At 48.5% G+C, this 20,434-nt stretch overlaps 1 protein-coding gene across 1 annotated transcript in view; it reads left to right on the top strand.

Annotated features, from left to right (window-relative positions):
• Positions 1 to 20,266, top strand: part of AGPAT2 (1-acylglycerol-3-phosphate O-acyltransferase 2) — a 30,556-nt gene extending 10,290 nt beyond the window's left edge. Inside the window, exons 2-6 of the mRNA XM_035113146.3 lie at positions 10,319 to 10,452; positions 11,945 to 12,120; positions 13,038 to 13,133; positions 14,814 to 14,886; positions 15,504 to 20,266. Of these exons, the coding sequence (XP_034969037.1) occupies positions 10,319 to 10,452; positions 11,945 to 12,120; positions 13,038 to 13,133; positions 14,814 to 14,886; positions 15,504 to 15,670 (646 nt within the window). The 3' untranslated portion in view covers positions 15,671 to 20,266. The remainder of the gene's footprint in view (positions 1 to 10,318; positions 10,453 to 11,944; positions 12,121 to 13,037; positions 13,134 to 14,813; positions 14,887 to 15,503) is intronic.
• Positions 20,267 to 20,434: the final 168 nt, after the last annotated feature.

Genomic DNA, 20,434 nt, shown 5'->3' with positions numbered 1-20,434 from the left:
AATGTGTCCTTGAGCTGTGACAACACTGCTGGCCTGCCTGAACTGAGATATGTCTATATCTGTATATCTATGTATAGAGCAACCTATGGGGCGGCAGTTGGTGAAAATCTACTCAGAGTAGACCAGTGAAATTAGGGAAGGGCCATGGCTCTGTGGAAGAGCCTCTGCTCTGCATGGAAGGTCTTGGGTTCAATCCCCAGTGTCATCTGCAGGCAGGGCTGGAGAATTACTGCCCGTCAGTGTAGACCAGGCACGTCCAACAGGTAGATCGTGATCTACCAGTAGATCACTGGACATCTGTGGTAGATCACTGGCTCCCCCCAAAGATGCTCAACAAGTTTGGCTCCCCTAGAAAAAGCCCAACATTTTTGCCCTGCACCCCAAAAAGCATGGCTTTCTCCCTCCCTGGAAAAAGCTCACTAACTTTGACCTGAACCCCCCAAAAGGGGGTAGATCACTGCCAGCTTTTAACTCTCTGAGTAGATCGCAGTCTATTGGGAGTTGGCCACCCCTGGTGTAGACAATAAGGAGCTGAATGGACCAATGGTCCAATAACTCAACAGAAAGCAGCTTTTTATGTGCCAGGTTCGCACCAGAGGAAAAGACTCCTGTTTGTTATCAACCAGGGTTCCAGAACAGCCTCAGAACTTTGTGGCTCTGGTTTTGCAATTCTGGGGTTGCACACTTTTTGTAGCAGCCAGATGCCAGGCTGGATAGCAAGCGGCCAGTGGGCCAGTTTTGGGGATACAGTTTGACATTATTAAAAAAAAGTAATACAGTAGTAATGTTTGTTATACAACCTTAGTGCAGTGTTTCTCAACCTTTTTTGGGCCAAGGCACACTTGTTCCATGAAAAAAATCTCGAGGCACACCACCATTAAAAAAGTTAAAAAATTTAACTCTGTGCCGCCCTATATTGACTATATAATTATGACTGTAAGAAACACTTGCCAAAAAGATAGTAATTTGTGTCTCACTTAAGATTGTATTTTTAAAGTTTGGTTGTTAATTTAAAAGAAATAGTGAAACTTTTGTTTCATTAGTTTGATGAATAAAAATGATGTCCTTTTATGATTATGTACTCAATAAATGGGGTTTTTTTGGGGGGGGGATTCCCTGGATGCGCACTTTAATGAAATGTGTGGCGTACACCTATGCAAAATTGTTTTGCTGGGATTCTCGACAGGAAGTGCTGTGTCATTAATTGAAATGATTTAGCCTGCCTAAAATGAAAATACGTGTTAATATCATGACAGACTTATGCTGAAGAGTTTACTTTTCATCAATAAAAGTTTAAACACACCTACACGGAGTTCATAGCCCCGTCGAGGGAGGAGGAGGAGGGGTGGACCCAGCGACACACCCGCCCCGCGGCCGCCTGCTTGGATCCTAGCCGGGTGCGCGGCGGCAGCCATGGCGGGAGAAGGGCCGGCGGCGGGAGCCGAGCACCTGCCTTGACGGCCCCTGGGCGCCCCGTGAGCTGCGCCGGGCTGCCAACGTCGGGAGAAGGAGACCTGGCTGGCAGAGTCGGGAGACCATGAGAGCGTCAGCCCTGCCCCCTCCCACACAGCGCGGACTCCGGCGGGCGCCGCTGGACAACTCCCGGACAACTCGGGAGAAACAACCGGAGTCCACAGCTGCGCTTTGCGCATGCGCAAAGGACTCCCGAACGTCGGGAGCGTCAGCCCCTGCCCCCTCCCACACAGTGCGGCTGTGATGACGGTCGCCTCAGGCGCCACACGGCTCGGGAGTCGGGCGTAACTACCGTGGGCCCCGGACGACTGCCGCAGGCGCAGCGGCTCGGCGCCCCTGGCATCCCGGCACGTCGCGGCACACCAACCGGTGTCTCACGGCACACTACTGTGCCGCGGAACAGCGGTTGAGAAACGCTGCCTTAGTGTACCAAGGGGCTGACCTGACCCAGGAAGGCTATCCTGGCCAGTAGGTCACCTCCAGAAGGGAGCAGGTTCTCTGGCCTCCTTGGTCATCAAATATCCCTGCCCTGAGATTTATATAAGCTGCAAAAGGGGTTAATCTGGCCTTGCCCACAAGATTCCAAGAGCCAGGACTGGGTTTGTGTATAAGGCTATGTACACACTGCACATTTAAAGCAACCCCCCACCCCCCGGTTTTTTTTTTTAAAAAAATCCTGGGAACTGGAACTCTGTGAAAGGTAAAACAAAGTCCCCAGGGCTCTTTGAGGTAAAGCCATGTGCCTCAGATGTTTGGTATGTACACACAACCAATAGAAGAGAGCCCATTTTGTTGGCTGGTTCTCGTTTTACAATTATCTTGTTAAGTTTATATTGCTCCTTATTCCTTCCTAGGATGGAGTGGCTCTCCTTTGAAGAATGTTTGCAGCAATGGGGACTTTTTTAATTTAAAGAAAGCCTTTCTTTGCACATCACATAGTTAAACTATGGAACTTAACTTCCACAGGAAGCAGTAACGGCTACCGACCTAGATGGCTTTAAAAAGGATTATACAAATTAATAAAGGAGGAGAAGGCTACTGGCCATAATGGCTGTGCTTTGCTTTCATAGGTGGAGGAAGCAATGCTTCTGAATACCATGGTTCTAGTTACAAGTAGGTAGCCGTGTTGGTCTGACGTAGTCGAAACAAAATAAAAGGATTTTTTTTATTCTGAATACCAGTTCCTGGAAACCACAGGAGGGAAGAGGGAACTTGTGCTTGAAAACTTGTGCTTGAATCCTGTTTGCTGGTTTTCCCTTTGGGGTATCAGGTTGGTCACTGTAAGAACAGGGCACTGATCCAGCTGGTGGTTTGTAAGATCTTATAAAGTGTTTCAAGGCTGCATATATGGGTCTTCTGCATCAGCCCTTCCAATTTTATTCTCACAACAACCCTGTGCAGTAGGTTGAGTTGGGAATGGGAGGGGCTGCCTCAGACTTCGCGGCACCTGGGCCTTCCTTTGTGCTGATGTTATGAATAAAGTGTGGCATTTTCATATGGGCCTTTTCTGAGGAATCTTCAAAGTCCTTAGAGGTACATGACCAAGTTGTGTGGCAGTACTGGCTATTCCTGTTTTTCAGAGAATACAGTGCCTTGAATCAAGCTTACTGTATGCATTGATGGTTGAGGCCTTGTCAGAATGAGGCCACCCATACAGGCAAGAATAAGGAAAATAAACACACACAAAAAAAGGCATTCTACATACCTAGAGAAGGGATGCGGGTGGCGCTGTGGGTTAAACCACAGAGCCTAGGGCTTGCTAATCAGAAGGTCGGTGGTTCGAATCCCCGCGATGGGGTGAGCTCCCGTTGGTCGGTCCCTGCACCTACCAACCTAGCAGTTCGAAAGCATGTCAAAGTGCAAGTAGATAAATAGGTACCGCTACAGTGGGAAGGTAAACGGTGTTTCCATGTGCTGCTCTGGTTCGCCAGAAGCGGTTTTGTCATGCTGGCCACATGACCTGGAAGCTGTACGCCGGCTCCCTCGGCCAATAACGTGAGATGAGCGCCGCAACCCCAGAATCGGTCATGACTGGACCTAATGGTCAGGGGTCCCTTTACCTTTACTTTACATACCTAGGGACACTTTTGCCTTTTCCTTTTTTTAACAGTTTTCTTTGAGGGGGGTGGAATGGATTTGCTGGTGCAGCTGACATCTGTGTCATGAGGAAAATGTTGCAATGCTTTCTGATGTGGCTGTGGCAGTGGTGGAGCTGAGTGTAACACAATGACCCTGTCGTCATTTCAGTCCTGGGTGAGGGTTCGATGCTGTAACCAGATGCTGTAAAAAGGAGGTCAGAGGAAGTTGACTGTTGCAAAAGCGCCGTGTGCCTTTTGAGAAACACTGTTTCCTGTGTGCAAAGTCTGTCTGTGTGTGTTTAAGGTTGTGGGGTGGAGGGAGAGGTGGAAAGCAGCAAGTCTGCTCTGGACTCACCCCTGGCACAAAGAGAGGCTGCCTTAGACTGAGTCAGTCCATCTAATTCAGTGTCACCAACACTGACTGACAGCAGCACTGGCTTTCCAGGGTTTTAGATTGGAGACATTCCCAGACCTACCTTGATATTCCCAGAGGGATTGAACCTGGGGCCTTTGCATGCAGAACAGGTGCTCCATCTCTGAACCATGGTCCTTCCTGCTGGGCAGAAGGTTGCCAGATAGAGGATGTTCCTCCCCCGTCTGCAAAACAACAACAACTAAAAACTAGCATGCTCTGTTGATTCTGCAGAGGAGGAGATGGGAGTGCCATGGCTTGCAAAACTGCAACCAATTGGCTCTTACTTCAGAACCATGGAATGGAGTCGGACCATTGCCAGAGGCAGGGCATCTCCAGCTAGGGCTGGGAGTGAGCCCCCCCCCCAGTTTGCTCTGATTCAGTGAAAGGCAGCTTCCTAAAAAGAAGAAGAATACCACTTCTGGTGTGGTTTTTCTAATGCTCTTGGAGTGGCTAACAACTGTGAAGCAAGGGCAGAAAATTTAGGTTTGTTTCGTAAGGTTATTAGAATTGGACGTCCTCCCGTTAGATGAGGGTAGGTACAAACGCAAGCATACCTGCGACGGATCCTGGCAGTGCGTTTTTTCCTTGTCTGTGCTTTTACTGTACTAGGCTATGTGTGGACATGAGATGAGCCTTGGTGGACCAGGCCTAAGGGGATCTGAGTAGCCCAGGACCCTGGACCCAATAAATTCCCTATAAAAATTACTCTAATTTGCACATCAAGATTTCCCAGGAAATTCACATCACCAGATTAAGAACATAAGGAGAGCCTGCTGGATCAGGCCAGTGGCCCATCAGGCCCAGCATCCTGTCCTCACAGGGGCCAACAAGATGCCCCCAACAGGAAACCTTCCAGCAGTTGGCACGAGGGCACTCTCCCCTCCTGTGGTCTCCAGAAACTGGCATTTGTAAGCATTACTGCCTCCAACTGTGTATGCAGAGCATTGACATCAGGGCTAGTAGCCACTGAACACCTCATCTCCTTCATGAATTCATCCAATTCTCTTTTAAAGCCATACAGGTTTGGCGGCCATCGGGGCCTCTTGGTACTGGCCCACTGATGAGGCTGTGGGAGACACCCACCTTGAATGGCAGAAGCCCAGGGAGGTGGCACCCACCTTGCCTCTGTCTCAGTGGAGGATCGCCATCCTCAAGTGGCACAAATTTCTGGACATACCTCTTGTAAATATTGTGAGATCTCATGGAGCACTTGAGACTTTGCAAGACTTTGGTGGTATCTTGCAAGACAGGTGTCAGATGACAGAATCGGGATTCAAGAAATTGGATACATGGGCCCAAACTGACAAGAGCTCCACTTGCTCAACTGCTTAGAAGCGTGAGGGAAAAGCAGCCAGGCCAGTTTCTGGGGAGGCAGCCTTCTTGCTGATTTAGTCGATTTGCTGCAGAGCATCCAAGGGAGGAAAGGCGGTTCCAAACCCCAAAGCACCATGTATATTTCATGACTGTTTATTAAGTTTCTGTCCTAGGATACAAGAAAGGCGGTTTCTCTAGCCCAAGATCACCCCCAGTGAGCTTCAGGGCTGAATTGGGAGGGATTTGAACCCTGGTCTCCATCAGGGCCTAGTCCTCATTTAATCCCCACAACAACCCTGTGAGGTAGGTTATGCTAAGAGAGGTAGTTACTGGCCCCCAAGGTCACACCCATGACCTTTGTGACTGAGTGGATGGATTTAAACCCTGGTTCCTCCCAGGGCATAGGGACACGGGTGGCGCTGTGGTCTAAACCACTGAGCCTCTTGGGTTGCCAATCAGAAGGTCGGCGGTTCGAATCTCCATGATGGGGTGAGCTCCCGTTCCTCGGTCCCAGCTCTTGTCAACCTAGCAGATCAAAAGCACACCAAAAAGTTCAAGTAGATAAATAGGTACTGCTCCCCATGATGGGGTGAGCTCCCGTTCCTCGGTCCCAGCTCTTGTCAACCTAGCAGTTCAAAAGCACACCAAAAAGTTCAAGTAGATAAATAGGTACTGCTCCGGCAGGAAGGTAAACGTATTTCCTTGCGCTGCTCTGGTTTCGGTGTTCCATTGCTGGCCACATGACCCAGAAAAAACTGCCTGCGGACAAACGCCAGCTCCCCCAGCCTGTAAAGTGAGATGAGCACTGCAATCCCAGAGTCGTCTGCAAATGAACTTAACTGTCAGGGGTCCTTTACCTTTACCTTTTTCTCTCAGGGCATCCTAACAACTGTACTCCAACACACTACAGAGGCAACAGGCCGTTCTGGGCTTTTGAAGCTGGAAGGTGGGGCAAGTTACACATTATCCCAAGAGTGCACACACTGGCTGGGGCACTCATCCACCACTCGTCTGCTCTCACCTGAGAGAGGGCAGGGTCCACTCCACAGCTCTCATGTGCCCAGGGAGGAGTTCTCTGGAGAGAAGCCAGCTGCAGAAAGGAAGAGGCTTGGTGCCTCATGAGCCAAACAACCAGGGACCTCCCTGTACTCCAGCCAGGGTGGCAAAGCACTTCATGGAAACAGCTGGTCGGTGTAGGCAACAATACTGAGATAGATGGAGCAAGGGTTAGACTCAGTATAAGGCAGCTTCCTAGGGATGCGGGTGGCACTGTGGTCTAAACCACTGAGCCTCTTGGGCTTGCTGATCGGAAGGTTGGCAGTTTGAATCCCCACAATGGGGTGAGCTCCTGTTGCTCTGTCCCAGCTCCTGCCAACCTAGCAGTTTGAAAGCATGCCAGTGCAAGTAGATAAATAGGTACCGCTGTGGCGGAAAGGTAAACGGTGTTTCCATGTGCTCTGGCACTCGTCACGGTCCTCCGTGCACCAGAAGCGGTTTAGTCAGGCTGGCCTCATGACCCGGAAAACTGTCTGTGGACAAACGGCGGCTCCCTCGGCCTGAAAGCGAGATAAGCGCCGCAACCCCATAGTCGCCTTTGACTGGACTTACGTAACCGTCTAGGGTCAATTACCAAGGCAGCTTCCTATGTTCATCATCATCACCATTATCAATATGTTCCTGTATAATTCAGCCCTTTATTGAGAACCATGACGACTTGCTTGTTGTTCTTAGGGGAAGGACTACAGCTCGATGGAAGCACATCTGCTTTGCATCTCTTAGGTTCAATCCCAAAGGCAATTAGAGTGCAGACTTTTAGAAGACATCTGAAGGCAACCCTGTTTAGGGAAGCTTTTAATGTTTAACAGACCAGTGTATTTTAATAGTTTGTTGGAAGCTGCCCAGAGTGGCTGGGGAAACCCAGCCAGATGGGCAAGGTATAATTAATAAATTTCTTCTTCTTCTTCTTCTTCTTCTTATTATTATTATTATTATTATTATTATTATTATTATTAATTTATTTGTGTTGTCATGATTCAACACAAATCCAGCTGTTGAGGGGTGTCTGGGGTGTTGGGGAGGGATAGTACCACTGGTGGGGGACATGCTGTGCTCCTTCCGGGGATAGTCTGTCCACCTTGGGTCCCCACCCTGCACTCAGCTCTCACCTGTGGTCCCTAGAAGCTGTCAGCATGCAGCAGCAACTTCAACTGGCCAGCTAAACCAGGTGAGGAACTTCCCCTGCATGTGAAGACAGGCTGTGGTGGATGAGACCAATAGTGGGTCCAATGATCAAGAAGGTTTGGAGGGAGACCATCTAGGAGAAGGAAAACTCTGATCTTATACCTTTGCTGCCTTGTGGGACATCTTCTGGGAAAGAAAAGACTAAGCAGTAAACCCTACACAATTCCAGAGTGAAGTCCCTAGGATGGTTGGGTGGCACCTTGTATGCCTCCTTCAGGCAACTCCTGCAGCCAGGCTGGTGCCAAACATATAGATCTGGCAACTACCAGGTGACTTTAAGAGAGGATTTTGGAGGAGGACAAGACTATCAATGACTACTTGACATGATGGCTATGCTCTGCTTCTGCTGCTGGAGGCAAAATGCCTCTGGACACCAGTTGCTGGTAATCACAAGTGGAGAGAGTTCCTGCTGTTGCATTCCTGCTTGTGAGCTTCCCATTGGAGGCATTTTGCTGGCAACTGTGAAAAGACAACATTGGATGAGATGGGCATTTGGTTCAATCAGCAGGACTCTGCCTGTGGAGGGCTACTGTGTTTGCAGACCTTCCATCCCCAGAATGGCAGTTGACAGGAGGTACAGGTGGGGAGAGTTGCTGTTGCATTTGTGTCCTGCTTGGTGACTTCCCTTTGCAGCACCTGGTTGGCCACTTTGAGGACAGAACAGTAGACTAGATGGGCCATTGGCCAGATCCAGCAGGCTCTTCTTACCTTCTTAAGGTGGGTGATGTAGATTTCCTGGGAAATTTTCATGTGGAAATTAGAGTGATTTGCACAGGGAATGTATTGGAGTCACTAAACTTTAAGCTTACTGAGATCATATGGTTGACTGTTGCTAGTTCTCCTGCATGTTGCAGAGGCCAAGCTGCCCTCCATTAACATTACAGAATTGAAGAGTTGGAAGGAAACAGAGGGTCATCTAGCCCAAACTCCTGCAGTGTTAGGAGTTGGCCATTTATTTTCTTTGATCCCATGTTGTGCAGAACAGTCTTCCAGTAGAGATTCATCAGGCACTCTCACTTTTGACTTTCAGGCACCTTAGTTTTGTTTTGTTTTTATGCTGACAGGCGTTTGCTGTCCTTTTATATTTTGTGTTGGGGAGGTGAGTCTGGGTGTTGCCCTGAGTCCCTTCTAATTCTGGGGTCCCATGCCCAGTGAGGGTTAGAATCTAATGGAGGTTGTTGCTGAACAGGTCAGACAAGTTTCTTTGTAAGAACTTAGCTCGGAGGTTTTCAACCTTTTTGTGTCCTTGGCTACCTTGACCAACTACATTCTTTCTGTGGCTCCCCTGTGGGGAAACATGCTCTGAGCCTCAGAAGCCCAGTTATGCCACCCCTTGCCAGCAGCCCCTCATCCCTTTTTGAACACCCTCCCTTGTGGAGTGTTCACTCGGCTTCCTCTCCTTTCTCCGCTTCTTGGGAGTCCTCTAGGCAGCAGCTGCAGCCGCCCCGGTCTCAGAACCGCCAAAGGAGACTTGGCAACTGTGAATGTGAGGCTTGCACCTTGGGTGGCAGCAGTGGGCGCTGCCCGGCCTGCATGGCAGAAAGGCTCCCCTTCAGCACCAGGCAAACAGCTCCCAGGCAGGCATTTCACACAGCCAGCACAAGAAAAGCCAGTGCACTGCTTGCCTGCCTGCCTGCCCGGCCTCCCACTTGTCCGCCCATTCCCAACAGCCAGGTCTGACAGACTGGTTGGCTGGGCTCCCTCACCCTGTTAAGCAGAGGCTTGACAGGCATATGTCAAGAATGCTTTGATGGTGTTTCCTGCTTGGCAGGGGATTGGACTGGATGGCCCTTGTGGTCTCTTCCAACTCTATGATTCTATGAACCCACTTGCTTGCTTACTCCGAGGCAGCCAGCACTCCCTGGCCAGCCCTAGGGGCACCATTCACCTGTGGAGCTTGTAGCCAGGGCTGCTGCAACAAACAGCCATGCAAGCAGAGGCAGAAATGCATGGAGGAAGGGAGGGAAGGAAAGGGATGGAGACCAGTGTTGCCTGTGGCACTCCTGACCATCATTCAAGGCACCCCAAGGTACCACAGCACACTGGTTTAAAATCCATGCCTTTGCTGGCCACATACATATCATCATCAGCATCCCCAAAGAATGAGCCAGGTTGTAAGAACTACAGCTAAGTGATGGGGCCATAGCTGTCAACTTTCGTATTTGAAAATAAGGGATCAGCAGCCTCACCTGTCCTGGGGACAGTCTACGGTATATCTAACAATCCAGGATAGCAGCAGGAAATGACGCTGGTATAAGGGAATTTCCAGCAAAAAAAGGGAGGGTTGACAGCTGTGGCTTGGAATAAGGGAGTTTCCTGCAAAAAAAGGGAGGGTTGACAGCTATGGATGGGGCCCTCCAGACTAATGGGGGGGGGAGTGAGCTTTCCTCCACCCCTTTCACCTACTTGCAAGGGGAAAACAAGAGCCAGAGAGGTGTGTTATGTTCTGAGATGGAAGCTGGAGACACAGAGACCCGCTTGCTTTGTGCTGGATCCAAAGTTGTGACTAATGGAAAAGCAAGATTTGTTGGGGTCGTAATGCTATGAGCCCCTCCATCCTATGCTCAGGTTGTGTGTATGTGTAAAAAGAATTACATATCCTGAAGACACAGCAGCATCCACTGACCATCATTCCAAAGACACCAAACCCAGGGTTAAGCACTTGGAATTCCTGGAGTCTCTCACTATTTGGAGATTGGGGTGACATGTAACAATTTATGCCAGTCACTTTACATGTGATTTTATTTGTTTAAAACTCTCCCGTTACTTGACCTCTCGTTTCCTCTCCTGCCCACAGGATCATCAAAAATGTTGTCCGTAGCTTCAAGTACTTATATGGGCTGAGGTTTGACAAGAAGGGCCTAGAGCATTTTGAGGTCGAGGGGCCCTGCGTCATCGTCTCGAACCATCAAAGCATCTTGGACATGATGGGTGAGAATAGCCAGAAGAAGCTTCCCCCTGCCCCAGCACTCAAAACTGGTTCATGTGATGATGACATTTTTCCAGAGTATAACAGAAATACAGAATATAAAATGCAACTGAATTTGTATAAACATTAACAGCTAAGTGAGGCAGCAGTAACTAAAACAACAACAACAACCAGTGCTCACCTAGCCCAGAATATAAAATACAGTTCATTGCACAGGCTGCCTGAAACATGGTACTGTATTCAGAGCCTTTTTCAAAGAGTTGTTTGTGGTGATGTTCCAGAGGTTAACAGGCAGCGAATAGCAATGAACTACAAAGCTGTGGAGCCACCACTAAAAAAGGCACCCTCTCTCTAGAAACCCCTATCAATTTCACTACCCGAAGGCAGAGGGCAAATGACTAGGGCCAACGTTGCCAATCTTTAATGTGCAGGCAGGTTGAAATGGGTACAAATGGCCTTCCAAATAATTGTTGTCCCAAAGCATTTTGGGCTTTAAAGAATTACACACAGAAGTGTTTTGAATTGGGCACCTAAGCACACCAACCACCAATGCAATGGAGATTATAGGCATTTTGTGCCCCTATCAGAAGTCAGGTGGCTGCCTTTGGAGCCACCTGAAGTCTCTGAGCCATCTATAAGGGCAACCCCATACAGTGCTCATTACAGAAGTTAAGCCTAGATCTCATTAGAACACAGATGGCTGCAGCTAGGTCCACTGTAAGACATTTTTAAAAATATATATTAGTTGACTGAATATCTGTTGGCTGATTAAGCACAGATGTCTAAAGATTAAATCAGGGCAGGGAACCCTTTTTAACCTGAGGGCCGCATTCCCTTAGAAACCCATAAAGGAGCCGCATGCTGGGGGGAGCCATAGACTAGGACCTGAGTGCTACAGCAATTGTGACTCTTAACCTTTTGTCCAGTGAATCCTGTGAAAGTCGGAAGTTTTGACAAAAGGACACCCTGCACATCTCTCCATCTTCTAAGTTTAGATCCTATCAAAGCATCAACATAGTTTTGAAATAGGTGCAAGGTTTATCCTGTTTGTTTGTTTGATTGTTTGTTTGTTACCTGCCCTTCACCCCAAGGCCCCAGGATGGGTTACAAAATTTAAACAGTTTAAAACAACGTAAAACCCTAAAAATGAAGCAGGTCCTTCTGCGCGAAGAGAACCCTCTTTGTTAACCTCAGCATCCAAGAGGGTCTGTAGGGAAGGAGGGGGTCTTTCAGGTATTTCGATCCTGAGTTGTTTTAGGGCTTTGAACACTATAGTGAGCACCTTGAATTGGGCCCGGAAATGAACTGATGATTGGTAACCCTCTCATCAGCCCTGTAAGGTAGGTCAGGTGCCAGCAGGGTCTTCCCAGTCCAAATCTAACACTCCTGCCCTGTGTTGCCACAATGGGGGCTCCCTGATAAGGGAAAGGGAGAGGATCCATACTGGACCACCAAGCAGAACTTAGCATCCTGCCTGCTCTCCTATCCCTTTAGGCTTGATGGAGATCCTCCCAGAACGCTGCGTCCAGATCGCGAAGCGGGAGCTCCTCTACTTGGGCACGGTGGGCCTCATCATGTACCTGGGTGGTGTCATCTTCATCAACCGGAAGAGAACCAGCAACGCCAAGTCTGTGATGACCGGAGTGGGCCAAGCCATGATGAAAGACAATGTGAGTTGCAGGCAGGAGGCGGGTTGCAAATATGTTTGCATGTGTACGCGCTTGAGAATTGTGCCGTGGCATTTTGCCTCCAGTAGAGTATTTTATTGGTTTTATCCTAAAATGCCACTGATCAACTCAATGAAACCTGCAGAGTATTACCTGTGTATATCAGTCACCTGTGAGAAGGACAGTTATCCTTTGTTTCATTGCATTTAAACTGTGGCATCTTACACTCAAGAGGTGGGTCCCAGGCAGTGCCCTCAAGGAGCACATGCAATGACACACAGGGTGGTCCTTCTGACTTTATTCTTTGTTTGTTCTTCCATGAATATCCCCCCCAAAGGAGCTAAAGGTGCCTCATTTAATCTCCACAATGACCCTGTGAGGGAGGCTAGGCTGAGAGGCAGTGGCTGGCAGCCAAAATCACCTCCAGTGAGCTTCACTGCCAAGTGACGAGTTGAACCCTGGCATCTCCCAGGTCCTAGCCCACATTTAATCCTCGAAATAGCCCTGTGAGGTAGATTAGACTGAGAGACAATAACTGGCCCAATGTCACACCCAGTGAGCTTCATGTCTGAGTGAGGATTTGAACCATGGGTCTCCCAGGTGCTAGTCTGACACTCTAACCACACTGGCTTTATAGGACATCATCTCAGTAATCCTAACAACAATCCTGTAAGGGTGGACCAGAATTATTTCTTGTCCCCCATCTTGTAGTTGATGGTAGACAGAGGGATCTTACTCTCTTAAGACAAAGTGAATTCATAGGAGACGCAATGTTTGAACCAAAGCTCTGAGAAGCTGAAGTCCTTCTAAGCATCATGGCAGAGTGGGGATTTGAACCCTGGTCTCTCAGGTCATGACCTAGCACTCTAATCACTAGGACACAATGTCTAACTTTGAGAACTGCATGTGTCTTTCCACAGGTCAAGGTGTGGATCTACCCAGAGGGTACCAGGAACGGGAACGGGGAGTTGCTGCCGTTCAAGAAGGGAGCTTTTCATCTTGCCATTCAGACACAGGTGACCAACAGCCCCTGGTTTGCTCATGCAAAGCTTGCACAGTGGTTAGAGACCCCGCCCCATCTTTACTCAGCATTTTTTACTTGTTTATGGGGTGGTTACAAGCAAATGGACACTCATCCTGATTTGCTTGTGTTTAGTATTTACACACCTTCCCATTAATCATTAGTTAACCACACTTTAGGTAAAGGTAAAGGGGCCCCTGACCATCAGGTCCAGTCGTGTCCGACTCTGGGGTTGCGGCGCTCGTCTCGCTCTATAGGCCGAGGGAGCTGGCGTTTGTCCGCAGACAGCTTCCGGGTCATGTGGCCAGCATGACAATGCTGCCTCTGGTGAACCAGAGCAGCACACGGAAACGCCGTTTACCTTCCCGCCGAAGCAGTCCCTATTTATCTACTTGCACTTTGATGTGCTTTTGAACTGCTAGGTGGGCAGGAGCTGGGACCGAGCAACGGTAGCTCACCCCGTCGCAGGGATTTGAACCGCCGACCTTCTGATCAGCAAGCCCTAGACTCTGTGGTTTAACCCACAGCGCCACCTGGGTCCTTTAACCACACTTTAACCCCCTTTAATTGCATGAAATTTGGAAGGCAATGAAAGAGTGCGCCTTTGTGGGTGAAGTCAAACTTTTGGGGGGTTACAGTGCCAGCTGTGGCTGTAGAGACTGATGCAGGAGAGACATGTTTTGTTGCAGCTGGGGCAGACGAACGTGCTTGGTTGTTATGCTGCAGGTGCAGCGTGGCATTTCTTCTCTTTGTTGTCATCCCAGCGGTCATTTCTCCTCTGCTGGTCACTAATATGGATGCACAACTTGTCTATCTCTAGGCACTGCTGTCATCTGCATGGGATTCCCACATGGCGAGATTAATGTTGCCAGCCATCCTGCCATGTTTGCAGACATATTGTACATGCAGTGGAATCACCCCCATGAAATAGTGACAGGCAGAGGCCAGCCCATTATATGAAGCCCAAAAGAAGGTCCTGAGTGCAGCAGTCCTCCTCAGCCGTTATTCCTCAGCAACAGAGGTAGACTGCCTCTGAGCATGGAGGCTCCATTTTCAGCTATCATGGTTGCTGCAGTTGGATCAGGCCAATAGCCCATCTAATCCAGCATCCGATTCTCACACTGGCCAACCAGATGGCTACATGGGAAGTGCACAAGCAGGACATGCAACAACAACTCACACCTCCTTCAGTTTCCAGCGACTGTTATTCAGAAGCATTGCTGCCCCCCCTTATGGCTGCTAGTGGCCATCCATAGCCCTCTCCTCCATTCATTTGTCAAATCCTCTCTTAAAGGCAACTGTGCTGATGACATTGCTGCCACTTCCATAGTATAACTCTGCGCTTTGTGAAGAAGGACTTTCTTTTCTCATTCAGCTTTATTAGATGTTCTGCCATTCAGAGGGAGTGGGGAATAGCTTTTCTCTATCCACTTTCTCCATGCCAGGCATCATTTTGTAAACTTCTATCAAGTCGCCTCTTACTTGCTTTTAATTGCACTGCTGTTGCATCAGTGTCACCTTGCAGAAGATACCCATGCCAAAATCTGTGAACCCAGAGGGATCCTAGGGCCAAAAGTGGGGGTAAAATCCTTTTTAATATGCATGCAGTAGCAGCAATAGCAGATCTCTTTGAGGTCAGTTGCTAACCATCCTCCATGCCTTCTCTTGTCTCCAGGTCCCAGTAATTCCTGTGGTGTATTCCTCCTTCTTATCATTTTACAATTCGAAGAAGAATCTCTTTACATCAGGTATAGTAGCAGCTGGTCTGCAAACTGTCCTCTTCCCAGACCCTGTGCATTATTTGCCAATATTCCAAATTGCCAATATTTAAATTGCCAATATTCCAAAGCCCTCTCAGGGTTCATTCATGGGGGTTGCTGTCACTGGAGGCTGCCCCATTGCATTGACCCAGGACAGGGACTTCTTGGTGGTGGCTCCCCATTTTGTGTAATGTCCTCCCTGGCAAGGCGTGTCTGTATCTCTCACAACTGATTTCCAGGAAGAATGTTTAAACATTCCCAGTTATCCAGGTACTTGATGTCATTTTTTCGTGTGGCAGAACCTGCACGTTGGAACGCCCCGCCTATTGACATCAGACAGGCACCTTTGCAGTACTCTTTTCGGCACCTGCTAAAAACATTTTGATTAGACAAGCTTGCCCAGATGTTTAGAAAGTTGATGCCACTTTTAAGCTGGTTTTAGTGTATTGTTATCTTAGCTTTTTGGAAGTCTTATTGTTTTTTTCTCATCGATAATTTAGTTTATCTTTTCTACAACCTCTTTGTTTTTTGTTTTTGTTTTTACAGTCAAGCGATGTATAAATTTGACAAAATAAATACGTAAATGATTTGTTTACCCTCACCAGGCAGAGTCCAGGTCGAAGTCTTGCCCCCCATCCCAACCCAGGGTCTGACTACCATGGACGTTGATGACCTCACCAACAGATGTTACAGCAGCATGAGGGAAACCTTCCTCAGGCTGTCGGGGAGGCCCAGTGAAGTCAACGGAGAGGCACCCAGCCTTGCACAGTGACAACCTTTTGAAGGCCCCAGTGCAAAAGATGCACACCTTTCAAAACAACCTGTTGCCAAAAATGAAACTTTGTGGTGATTCTTCTTTGCTTAGGATGGAGGGGGGAAGTTTGCAAACTCTTCCTCAAAGTCCTAGGGAAAGGGAGATGGGAAAGGGAACGCCTCTGTGTATATCTATAATTATCATTCCTGTTCTCGTCTTTGGCTTCCCTTCCCCAGACCAGACACCACCAACGCACAGATTAAACTCTCCAACTTGATGCTGTGACTCTTCAGAGTTTTGGGGAAAAGCCTCTTTGACTGTCCAAAATCCAGGCAGAAACGTGTTCTTTTTTTCTCTCTCTCTCTCCTCTGCTTACTTGAAAGGACTTGGATCTCACCTGTTCAACCATTCCCTGTGTTCTAGGGTTACTGTTCCTTTAACCATGCCCCATCTCCATGGGGCTCTAGGTGCCCCCCATCCCTTTGGAGGTTGAGGACAGTGTTAACAACTTTGCCTCGGTTTGTATAACTGGACAGCGAATTATGAAATGATGTCTCCCAACATTGTGGAGGTATTTCACTGCTTGGGGTATGTGTTTTCCACACACACATTCCTTAGACATGCAATTTCTCCCTTCCTAAATATCAGTGCACTTCCAAAAGTCTGGGACCCACTTCTCATTGGGTGGGAGCAATGTCCCGAAATGGGTTTCTGAACAGAAACAAGTAGCAATAATGGGAGGTGCTTTTTATCATTTTAATCATATGTATTTTAGGGGATTTAGGTGCAGAGTTCCAGGGTGGGTTGGAGGGGGAACCACAGAAACTCCAAGGATGGATGGTCTCCATTGGAGCTGCAAAAACGGGCGACCTTCGCTTGCCCTTTTGTGTTGGTTCTCTGTTTTATGTTGTGGGTGGAGGGGAATGTCCCTGGGAAAGGGGGTATTGGAGGTGGGAGAGCTTTGGGCTTCAAATACCAGGGTTTCTTTCTGTTAACTTGGAAAGTCACCCTTGCTTTTTAACAGGGTTTGGGGGAATCTGGATGTTGTTGGATTTCCATCTGCTCTAACCATAGTGATGGATGCTGGGAACTGTAGTCTCATCAACATCTGGGCAGCTACAGATGTTACCCTTCCATGAGGTCAGGCCAAAGGCCCATCATTATGATGGGAAGCAAGTGACATCTCCCCATCTGTTGGGAGTTGCGGACAACAAATGGATGTACGTGTCAGGGGAGTTTGGTAGCCAGAATGAAGCTCAAACTCACTCAAGAGCAGGATAGCATTTTCTTAAACATTTGGCTAAGTTCCCGTTACTGCCTGCCTTCTTTTGTTTAAAGGAAGGGAAACACTCCCAGTAAGTTGCAGGTGGGGCAATTGCAGGTGGGTCCTTCAAAAATCTCGCAGTTGCATCTTGCTTCAGGGGTGTGATCCCACAGCCAGCTTCTGTTGGCCAGGATCTTGTGATCTTGTGTAAGGCGATACTTCCAAAGGATTTGTTCCAATCTGTTTTTAGGGCACAATCTGGGCAAACTCCACTATGCGGGTGGCTAACCCTGCTTGCTCACCAGAGGTTCTTGGGGCTTCCCATCAGCCAGCATGACCAGTGGTCAAAGACAACAATGATGGGAGTTCCACTCCAACAAAATTTAGAGGGCCACAGGTGTTACTCGGCACTTCTTTCATACATAAGAAATGCCCATGAACTAGACTTGTTGGTGTTCTTTTTTGAGGGGAGGGGGGAACTTGTCACGGGAGTGTGTCCCTCTGGCCTGAGTTCGTGGCCTGCTTAGTTCACCATCTCTGGGCACAAGTCATCAGTTTGGGTGTTGTGGTAGGGGACAGGTGTGTGGTGAACTGGACTGGCTCGTCAGATTTGCAGGGATTGCTCAAGGTCATGCTGTTTTAATGTGCTTAGACGGCAAGTTGGGAAATATTGGGGCACCATTTTTGTTGAATGGGCTGTGTGTGCTCAGATCTGCTCTGATTCCTAAAAGACCAGCTGCTCCTCAAGAGTGCCTGTAATAGGTGCGTCTTCTCAGAGCAGATGTATTTTCTCCAAATGAAAAATAAAATAAAATCATATTGTTAATAGCTATAGGATTTGAGAAACTGCAAGATCTCCCCAAGCACTTGGGTGCTTCAGCTAGGGGAAATACCCAAAGCATTAAGTGTGGGGGACAAGATCTGTAGACAGGTTGGCAGGGGCGGGGGGGGGGAACAGACTTTTGCTCCTGTTAACATGGTGACTGGTGGGGCACTTCCTTCTGCACCATGAAGGGGGGCAGCCTGTGCCAACCTCCATGTTTCAGACTTCAAACACTTGTTATCATCATCTCTGAAACTTGGCCTTCTTAGCTGAGAGCTGATGGGAGATGGCATCCCAACACCATCCAGAGGGAGGCCCTCACCCTGCACCCATCAGTCTGGGCTGTTTTTAGAAAAAAATCAAGCAAGTTCAAAAAAAGAAAGCAGACCTGTCTCCACACAGGGTGAGGGAGGTACCCTTCTCTATCTGGGTGTCATCACCCAGGACACATACCACCCTCCCACCCAAATACAACCTTGGGAATAATATGGATTTTTGCTTAAAAGAAGTCACACACACACACTTCCCAAAGTTCTTTGTGTAAAGGGTGTCCTCAGCATGAATTTGAAGGGCCATCAGCAGGTCCTGATCCATGCTCAACCCTCTCTTCAGAGCAAGTGGGGCTTACCTCAGTTGCCCTCTTGTTCCACATCTAAGGCAGGATTGCACTAAGGAAAAATACGCCCACAGGCTCTTGAGCAGAGCTGCCCCCTCGCTCCAAGAACTGAAGGAGGCTTGAAGCCAAATTGCTTCTGGGGTGTGTTTGCTTTACAAGACTTGGTCTAGTTTCACAAACATGTTTGTGCAAAGGCAAGTTAGGCAAAAGCGTCCAACCCCAGGAAAAGTTTCTGTCTCGCCTGCTTTTTAGACTCTCGGTCCCGAGTGACAATTTTGTTTCCAAGCCACAAATAGGATGTGGCCACGGTCTCTCTCTTGCTTAGCGGCAGGTGAGCGCTGGAGCCTTCATCTCTGTGGCTGGGCGTCGGCAGTGTGGCACAGGGCAGCCAGTTGTTGAAACTGCAAAACCCAGCAGATTCTCTGCAGCCTGCCTGCCTTTCAAAACAGCTGTGCTAGTTTCCACCAAGTTTGATTAATAACCCCACTCACTTTGGAGGAATAGGGGAAACAGGGATCAGAGTAAGGCAGCCTGCTCCCACCTGCTTGCACCTTCCAGGTGTTGCTGGACTCTCAGCCCCCATCACCCTCTCTGGCTATGCCCATGGGACCAACGGCACTTGGGAGTTGAACTCTGATATTCCAGAGGGTGCCAAGTTGGGGAAGGCTGCAAGTAAGTCACACCCCTTTGAAAGCATGGGGGGCATATAAAGGGCTGTATTCAGCATTAGTCCTATGCAAAGTAGACCAACTGAACAAACTTGATTTTCCATGGCTAGAGTTGGATAAAGCCTAGAGGTTTTCTCTGTTTCAAGTTAGGAGTGCAAGGTAAGATTAAGGACAGAAGATGCTTTGGCACAGATGATGCAGTCTGCAAACTGGTACCCTTCAGATGCTGTTTGTTTCCCCAATTCCCATGAGCCCTTCCCAGACTCCCATGTTAAATGTTCTGCGGTGGTGATTGGAGTTGCAGTTGAACACCTGGAGGGTACCTTGTTGATGAGCAGCTGATGTGGCCAAACCTTCGTAGTCCATTCCGGGGGCTTTCTAGCCATGGGTCGGAGTGGTTTTCTACCTTCCCCACTGCTTTTCTACTCTATACTAGCTTCTATAGGAAATAACCATAAAGGTGTTGTCCTTTCCAGTAGCTCTTGATATCTTGTCCACACTCTATATAAAATACTTATACAGTAGTACATTGGTTGACAGAACGCCTTGCGGCTCAAACGTTTTGGCCCCCGAACACCGCAAACCCGGGAGTGAGTGTTCTGGTTTGCAAACGTTCTTTGGAACCCGAACGTCCGACAGGGCTTCTGCGGCTTCCGGTTGAGTGCAGGAAGCTCCTGCAGCCAATCAGAAGCCCTACCTTGGTTTCTGAACGTTTTCAGAAGTCGAACAGACTTCCGGAACAGATTCCGTTCATCAACCAAGGTACAACTGTACCGTGATTCAAAAAGTCAAAGAAAACCAAGTTGCTGTTTGCTGCATAAGGAGTGGGTTTTCCAGAGGGAAAGTGGCAAGACAAATGAAAATGTGGGTCAGACCAGAGTGTTTATGCACAGGAATTTGGCGGGGGGGGGTACCACCTTCTGGCCACTTGTGTTAGAAAGAGAGGCTTAGGGACTAGCTGCTTGATCCAGGCCAAACTGTTCCACTTCCAGGCTAAAGATTTTTTTTTTCGGTGATCATTTTGGGGGATGTTAATGGGGACCTCCTTGGACTGTGCAATCCGGTACACCGTGCTTGACCCTGGCTGCAGGATTGGGGCTGCGTTCATGCACAGATCCTCTACATGGGGGACAGGGAGAGAAAGAAATGCCTCTAGCAATCAGTGGCTGCACGCTGTTGGTGTTTTGACATTTTGAGGGGGGAAATGTGTGGCCTGATTTTTATAAAGCACAATTTATTTAAAGAGAAGTGTCTCTGATGTGTTCATTCTGCAGAAAGAGCTTTGCTGTTTGGGGAAGCGGGAAGAGGTCTCAAATGTTCCCTTGGAGTTTGCACAGTTGGGCTGGATGTTCCCCACCCAGCAATGTATTTAATGGTTCAAGATGAAATTATTGGCCTTAAAACGATATGA

Source organism: Zootoca vivipara, chromosome Z2, assembly GCF_965207765.1.
Source record: "Zootoca vivipara chromosome Z2, rZooViv2.hap1.1, whole genome shotgun sequence".
In the NCBI taxonomy this organism is placed as follows: domain Eukaryota; kingdom Metazoa; phylum Chordata; class Lepidosauria; order Squamata; family Lacertidae; genus Zootoca; species Zootoca vivipara.
Note: the sequence above shows the minus strand (reverse complement) of the source record. Positions and strands in the feature narration are given on the sequence as shown.